The sequence below is a fragment of the Metschnikowia bicuspidata genome (assembly GCF_001664035.1).
Source record: "Metschnikowia bicuspidata var. bicuspidata NRRL YB-4993 chromosome Unknown METBIscaffold_11, whole genome shotgun sequence".
Lineage (NCBI taxonomy): Eukaryota > Fungi > Ascomycota > Pichiomycetes > Serinales > Metschnikowiaceae > Metschnikowia > Metschnikowia bicuspidata.
In genome coordinates this window covers 23,810-31,890 of record NW_017387741.1, presented here as the reverse complement: position 1 = coordinate 31,890, position 8,081 = coordinate 23,810, and the positions used below count along the sequence as shown (strand labels likewise).

Sequence of the window (8,081 nt, the reverse complement as noted above, 5' to 3'; positions counted from 1 at the left end):
ACTCAGCCACCGGTGCCCGCACAAGGCAATCTCTCCTGCGCTGATTGACCTCCATAGACACGAGGCACATAGACTTTTATTCCTTAGCACCCTGCCGCCGGCAATCAGCAAACATAACCCCCAGTCACAAAACTCATTGAGATGATCGCGCAGACAAACGTGTTTCCGCCCCAGCCAGCAACCACGAGAGGCGCCTCGACGCTCCTCTCCTACGATGCCGTGAACAACCGGATCGCATATGCCGCCGGGAAATCGGTCATTGTCCGGTCCTTGGATGCCGCGGCATCACTCAAACCCACGCAGTTCACAAAACATACCGTCACGGCTACTGCTGCGGCGTTCAGTCCTTCGGGAAACTACATTGCCTCCGGCGACGAGTCGGGCCACGTGATCGTGTGGGACTCGGCTGTGTACAACAAAGAACACCCATTCGAGCAGCCGGTCATCAAGTCCGAGTTTGACGTGTTGGGTGGACCCATCAGATCCATCGCCTGGGATGCGGACAACGCCCGCATCATTGCCGTGGGCAGCGGCAAGGAGAAGTTTGGCCACTGCTTTACGTGGGATTCCGGCAACTCAATCGGCGAGATCCAGGGCCACTCGGAAACAATCAATGCCGTGGACATCAAGCCCCAGAGACCGTACAGGGCGGCCACTGTGGGCGACGACAAGTCCATGGTTTTTTTCACAGGACCCCCCTTCAAGTTCGACAAAAGCTCGCGGAACCATCACACAAATGCCGCTCGGGCAGTCAAGTTCTCTCCTGACGGGAAGTGGCTCGTAAGTGTCGGGGCAGACCGTGTCATTGTCTTGTACGATGGAAAAACAGGTGACTTCATAGAAAAAGTAGAGAAGGCACATGAAGGTGGAATTGCCGCCGTGGCGTGGTTTCCCGACTCGGCCTCCTTTGTGACAGCCTCTGCGGACAACACGCTCAAGAGATGGTGCCCTGAAGGGCTTTCTGAGAAGCAGAAGTACTCTGTCGCGTCGGATACATCTGTCGAGCACCAGCAGGTTGGTGTCCTCGTGACAAAAGACTACGTCTTGTCACTTTCTTTGAACGGCGAAATAAATCTTTTTCCGCATGACGGAAGCTCCCCGCCAGAAGTGATTTGTGGCCACCAGAAATCATTAACCAAAATCCTCGTGGATGGAGAATCCTTGGTCACTGGAGGCTCGGATGGCACTTTGTTCGAGCGAACAGTCACCGGCAGGGAGGTGACTTCTCTTCCCGTGCCATTCGCAAAGAACGAAGCACACTCGAACTACGTGGCGAGTATCAAGAAAATTGATGACATGACTGTAACCACAGGTTGGGACGATAAACTCAAGTCATGGAAGGAAGGCGAACTAGTCAACACTACGGACCTAGAAAGCCAACCGAAGAGCGTGGCTATTGCCAAGAACATTGTGGTTTTGCTTGAAAGTAAACTCCAGGTCTTTGACAACTCGCTCAGTCTCTTGGCAGAGCAGGAGCTCAAGTTCGTTGCCTCTTGTGTCGATTCCGTTCCAGGGTCAAACCTTGCGTATGTGACCAATGAGACAGACAAGAGACTTGAGGTCTTCGAGGTAGATGGACAGGTCAAGCATGTGCACTCGTACCCTACGTTGAGAGCTGCTCCCAATCTTGCAAAAGTCTCGCCAAACGGAGAATATGTTGCCGTCGCCGAGACAACAGGCAAGTACACCCTATACAGCACGAAAGATCAGACTGCCTTCACCACAAGGTGGGCATTCCATAGCAGCAGAGTCAATGGCGCCGCATGGACTGCTGACTCCAAGTTCTTGGTGAGTGGAGGGTTGGATTGTGGTATCTACGTCTACTCTGTGGCCAGGCCATCGAAGGTGTTGAAGACGCAGTTGACGCATCAGACTGGAGTGTCGGACTTGGCATGGTTGAAGTACGCCGATGCGAAAGGATCTTTCGCGAGCGTCGGGCTTGACGGGGTGACCAAGACGTGGGATGTTGATTTCAGCGCATACTAGATTGGCGGAAGTCCTGGCCCGAGACTCTGACTGCAGATCTTCTAACTTGAGTTTATACAAATGTATTACAAGAGAACGAAGTGGTGAGCAGAGGAAAGTGAATGTCAATTCTTTGAGCCGGATGAGCGAGCTCTGTTAAAAGATGGTGTGTTCCATGCAACATATTCTGTTCAGGAAAATGGCACGTACTGGTAAATGCACCCTTCTAATTTGCCCACTTTTTGGAAACGCGAGCATGAACAAGCCAGCAATTTTATGTGACTCACTTGCAAAAAAAAATACCATAGAATTACGGGCTGAGCAATGAGCAAACAGACTGGTTGCAATATTTGATGTTCCACCGCGCACTAGTACTAATGACCGCACGCAAGGATGGGAATGCTCTCAAGAAACTTGGGGGAATGCTTTATTGGCATAACTCCCTTGCTTATTCAAGTGCACGTGAAGACACACGCGCACACGCGTGAAGCCAGTCCAAAAAGCGACGCTGAATTGTGGCGAGTAATTTCAACCACTTTTATTAAAGAAACATCGTACTAAACGAGCGGGTGACTTGGGATGTCTCCGCACTGCACATAACCTTTGAGCTGTTATCACGTGTCATTCGCCTGATATCAGCACAGAAAAAGACCTCCTCATCTCTGTAAGGGGCCGTGGCGTGACTGGTGCTCGGATCTGGTGCGTGAGTCTTTTGTAACCGACACGTGGTGTTTGGGAAGCCGATGGAATTTCGACCTGAGCCCCCTCTTTAGTGCGATTTCAAGTGCACCTCCGGGCCAATCAGGCTTGGTGCTGCCACGCCTATTCATTTCTCGAAAGCTTAATTACGGGAATTTCGGAGAGACTCAATCCGGCATTGCAGACTGGTGCCAATGGTTTCAAACAAATCGATTCCACCAGCCATATCTGGCAGCTAGAAACAGGAAAAAAGCACATCCACCTTTCAGAAACACGCAACCAATCATTTCAAGCTGGTCCTATAAACCGGATGTTCCGACACCTCGGCGCCGCAAAAAAAAAGCATGCAGCTTCGACACGCCAAGGTTCCGTGCATAGCAGTGCATGCACCCTACCACCCCCGCACCCCTCAACAAATGTCGTCCCAAAAAAACACGCTATCTTATCGTCCTGGCACATATAACCCAGCGCTGGCTACCACTTTTCCTTTTCGTTTGATCACAAATTCTCCTGATTTTTTTTTTCTTTCTTGGAAACTGAATCTTAGCCGCCGCTGTTATCAACCGACAGCCCACTGCATCCCGGCAGCCGTATCTGTGATTAATCAGTCCACCTGCCGTGTGTGTCCACACCCCTTACTTTTCCCATACGCTACCCGCCGACCCCAAAAATGTCGGATTTCGAACTGAACAGAAAACTCGTGAAAGGAGCTTTGGACTTGGACCCCTGGTTGGAGCCTCACGCCAATGCTTTGATTAGCCGCCAATTGCAGTTCAAGCAATGGCAGGACACGCTCACCAAGTCCGAGGCCTCGCTTTCCGACTTTGCTTCTTCGTACGAGGTGTACGGGCTTCATGCCGACAAAACCACCAACCAGATTGTGGCCCACGAATACATTCCGGATGTCGTGAGCGTGTCTCTCGTGGGCGACTTCAACAATTGGGACACGGCAAGTCACGTGTTAGAGCGTGTCAATGAGTACGGGCTCTGGAAATTGGTGCTTCCACCCACACAAAGCGGGGATTTCGCCATTGAGCACGACTCTCGCTACAAGCTCTCGATGGTTCTCCCCTCTGGCGAGCGGATCTTCCGCCTCGACCCGTGGGGAACCCGTGCCACGCCTGCAAAGGAGAACTTTTTGTATGAGGGCCGCTTCTGGAACCCACCTGAGACGTACACGTTCCAAAACGCAAGACCCAGGTTTGAAGATCATGATGGCATCAAGATCTACGAGGCCCACGTGGGCATCTCGTCGCCCGAGCCCAAGATCGCGTCGTACAAGGAGTTCTCCCAAAAGACGTTGCCCATCATCCACAAACTCGGATACAACACCATTCAGTTGATGGCCGTCATGGAACACGCGTACTATGCGAGTTTTGGGTACCAGGTCACCAACTTTTTCGCGGTCTCGTCTCGCTACGGCACGCCCGAAGAACTCAAAGAATTGGTGGACCACGCGCACAAGTTGGGGATCCGGGTCTTGCTCGATGTCGTTCACTCTCATAGCTCGAAGAATGTCGACGACGGCTTGAACAACTTCAACGGGACCGACCACTATCTTTTCCATGGTGGTAGCAAGGGAAACCACGACTTGTGGGACTCGCGGCTCTTCAATTATTCATCCTACGAGACGTTGCGCTTCCTCTTGTCCAATCTCAAGTTTTTTGTGGATGTGTACCAATTCGACGGATTCCGCTTTGACGGTGTGACCAGTATGTTGTACAAACACCATGGGCTCTCTTATGGGTTCAGCGGTGACTACAACGAATACTTCAACCCCGACTTGGTCGAAAACGACGCGATAACTTACCTCATGTTAGCGCACAAGTTGCTCGGCGAGATCAGCGTTAAGAACGACAACTTCAAGTTTATTTCCATTGCCGAGGACGTCAGTGGCATGCCCACTTTGTGTTTGCCGATCGAGCAAGGCGGGATTGGTTTTGACTACAGGTTATCCATGGCCATTCCAGACATGTGGATCAAGATCTTGAAGCACTTGTCGGACGAGCAATGGGACCTCGGAAGCATTGTATTCACTTTGACCAACAGAAGGCACGGGGAAAAGTGCATCAGTTACTGCGAGTCGCACGATCAGGCCTTGGTGGGCGACAAGACCCTCGCGTTCTGGCTCATGGACAAGGATATGTACACCAACATGTCCAAGCTTTCGCCATTGACAGACGTTGTCTCAAGAGGAATTGCTTTACATAAGATGATCAGATTGCTTACTTTTGGATTGGGCGGTGAGGGCTATCTCAACTTCATGGGCAATGAATTTGGCCACCCTGAATGGTTGGACTTCCCAAGAGAGGGGAACAATGAGTCCTACCACTACGCAAGACGCCAATTTAATTTAATTGAGGATGACTTGTTGAGATACAGATTCTTGTTTGATTTCGACGCGGAGATGCTCCATTTGGATACCAAGTATGGGATTTTGAATGCGCCACAGGCATACGTGTCTTTGAAGCACGAGGGCGACAAAGTGGTTGTATTCGAGAGAGCAGGCCTCTTGTTCATCTTCAACTTTCATCCCACCAGCTCCTTCCCAGATTATAAGGTTGGAGTGGAGACTGCGGGCGAGTATCAGATAGTCCTCAATTCTGACACGGAGAATTTGGGCGGCTTCTCCCGAATCAATGATGTCACTGCCACGGGCGCTAAGATGAGTTTCGCGACTAAGCCAGAGCGTTGGAATGACAGAAGCAACTCCTTGTTCATATACATTCCTTCCAGGACGGCACTCGTGTTGCAATTGAAAGAAAAAGTGTGAGCTATATTCTATTAACGTCTGATCCATGCAGCGCTCCAGGAACAATCGGACTTACAAAAATAGACCTTTAAACTAAAAATTACGCACCAAACTAAGCTTCGACGAAAGAATGTAACGAAGCAGGACGGCTGTTTTCGGCTTTGTCCTCCATGAGATCTAAAATGTTCAGTCTTGTTTGGCACACGGAAATTACCCGTGCTGTCAAGTTCTTGAGAGTCTCAAAGCAAGGAGAGGAGGGTTCGATGAATCGAGAGGCTTGGCGCAATGAGTGGATGTTGATGGGCCAAATCCGCATGTCGGCATCGTATGTCTTCATAATCCCTGCAACTTCCCGGGCCAAGTTCTCGCTATATTTGTGTGGGTAACTGGCCCTTTCCTTCAAAGTTAGTCCAACATCTAGAACTTGCAATTTTTCCTCAAGCGCTGCATGAAGGAGAAGTTTGGCAAGCCGGAAGTTTATCGCGGTAACAACCGTTTTCTCGTCCTTGAAAAATATCTTGGGAAAGTCTTTTTCCTCGGCAGCAGGGATGAATATCAAAGGCTTGAGATATATCGGCATTCTTCTCTCAAACTCCTCAATCTTTTCCTTGAGAACGAGCCACCGATGGAATCTTTTGTTGGTCATGAAGTCCTCTTGTGTGATGACATCATACTGGTTGTAAAAGTCGTTCACCAAGATAAACAAGAAAGTGACTTTGTGAAGCCACCAAGTAGTTTTTTCATTGGTGACCACGAAGCTCGAGCAGTCTTCCACGGCATCTTTGATGCTGGTCTTTTCATGCAAGAAGGCTTCATATGAATCGTATTCATCATACCCAGGGTCCAACGATCTCCACATTTTCTCAATCGAAAAGGTGCATGGGCATTCAAGCTTTAGCGATAAGATGAGGTCGCACACGACTGTTGCCCAAAAGCAAGTGTAGTGGAAAGGCGACTGTTGCAATATCCCGCCCGACTTATCGGTACGGGCCATGATGGTTGCAAGAATCCCACCAGCACCCTTCACATATACGGAGTCGACGGCGACAAAAAACATCTCGTATATGCATAGAAGATTCGTGCTTATGAGGCACCGCGCAAGGATCTTCCCGTCGGGGTCCTGCGCCTTGTCTAAAGCCACGTTTTTGCCGACGGAGTACACACATTTCTGGTAATAGTCGTACGGGCATAATGCGTCAACCGACAGCGGGTCCTTGCGCTGCGAGATAAGCGAGCTTAGGCATAGCATGGAGTCGAGGATCATCCGCGTTTCATCAAATAGCGCCAATTCCGACACGATGATCTGGAAAAATTCGTGCACAAGAAATGTGTCGATGAACACGGCTATTTTATGCACAAAGAAATCAAATAGGTATCTTTCCAAGGGGCTTTTGAGCACGAGCTTGTACCTCTCCTTGATGTCCGCTCTTGACACGGTGATTCCCAAGATTTGCTGGAAATTACCATATGTCTCATCGAAGCTGTACTCTTCGGCCTTTACTTTGCGTTTCTTATGAGGCGCCCGCTTGAATGCAGTCAGGTCATTTGCAAGCTTGTTAATTTTCGGCCTTTTGTTTTGTTTTGTTTCTGTGGGCTTGAAGTTCACCCTTTCATCTAAGACATCGCCACTGTCATTGTTGGATTGTGTATAAAGACCTGCTGTAGACAGGTGCCGCAGATGTGCCGGTCTGAAATTGGCATTGCCGCTGACGGGCACAGAGAGAGTGCGTTTCATTGAGTTCCGCTGGCTAAACAATGCAGGGAACGAAGGCACCGTTTTGTTCACAGACTGAGTCTGCGCAGGCTGGATCTGCCCTATGGGGTAGTTTGATGCAGGGGCTTGTTCCGGTCTAGTTCTCAAAGCTGAAAGCTGAAGTTCGTCAGAGAGTTTGGGATTTTCGTTGAAGCCTCTATCCTCGGCTGGATATCGTATAGGTTGAAGTTGCGGCTGCATGTGCTGATGTATCTGCGGCTGCATTTGCTGTTGAAGTTGTGGCTGCATTTGCGGCTGTGCTTGGGGTTGCATCTGTGGCTGTATTTGCGACTGCAGTGTGTAATATGTGTTTGGAACACTCGGAAGAAAACTGCTTCGATCCGGGGCGTGTATGGGGCCTAACTGTATATTAAAGCCCCCATGTTGCAGCGCAGGTTCTGCGGGGTAATTTTGTATTGCAGTGTTCAGCGCATAGGTCATCTGTGGGTAAGGAGGTAGCGCTGGGGCCTGCAGTGCATTGTACGGAAAATGACCCAAATGCACGGGATCTGAAGAGGGGTCTTGCATCGGTCGCCTAAAAGTGGAGTGTCGAAAAGAATTGAGACCTGGTATAGAGCTGGGGGCAGGAATAGATCCCAATCCAGCTGGGCCCGGTCCAGCAGAGCCAATGTTGTTGATTGCGGCTGCATTTCCGTGGTGGCTCTGCATGTCGGTTTGGCTTGGTACGTTCCGTGCGCCAGACACACCTGAGAGACTTGGAACGTTATGAATACTTGGCATGCCTGGCATGCTTGCAGGAGCAGGCGTAGCTGCGTCTGCGTGGGTATAGGGCATCTGCTGAAAAGAACCCAGCAGCTGGTGGTCGGCCACATAGGAAGACGGGCCAAGCCCGGTGGATGGCGCCAGGGGCGTTTGCGTCGCCAGCGAATTGAACGACCCGATTGACTGAAG

The 8,081-nt window shown here is 50.4% G+C and overlaps 3 protein-coding genes across 3 annotated transcripts in view; 2 read left to right on the top strand and 1 right to left on the bottom strand.

Annotated features, from left to right (window-relative positions):
* The window catches only part of METBIDRAFT_136897 (uncharacterized protein), a 2,986-nt gene extending 814 nt beyond the window's left edge, over positions 1-2,172 (top strand). Inside the window, exon 2 of the mRNA XM_018854413.1 lies at positions 125-2,172. Within this exon, the coding sequence (XP_018709270.1) occupies positions 125-1,986 (1,862 nt within the window). The 3' untranslated portion in view covers positions 1,987-2,172. The remainder of the gene's footprint in view (positions 1-124) is intronic.
* Positions 2,173-3,334: 1,162 nt separating this feature from the next.
* Positions 3,335-5,437, top strand: GLC3 (1,4-alpha-glucan branching enzyme; the record flags this gene model as incomplete). The annotated part of the gene is made up of 1 exon (XM_018858257.1): positions 3,335-5,437. The coding sequence occupies one exon, from the start codon at positions 3,335-3,337 to the stop codon at positions 5,435-5,437; it is 2,103 nt and encodes a 700-aa protein (XP_018709269.1).
* A 91-nt stretch (positions 5,438-5,528) lies between these two features.
* On the bottom strand, positions 5,529-6,680 carry METBIDRAFT_80211 (uncharacterized protein; the record flags this gene model as incomplete). The annotated part of the gene is made up of 1 exon (XM_018859195.1): positions 5,529-6,680. The coding sequence occupies one exon, from the start codon at positions 6,678-6,680 to the stop codon at positions 5,529-5,531; it is 1,152 nt and encodes a 383-aa protein (XP_018709268.1).
* Between the last annotated feature and the right edge of the window lie 1,401 nt (positions 6,681-8,081).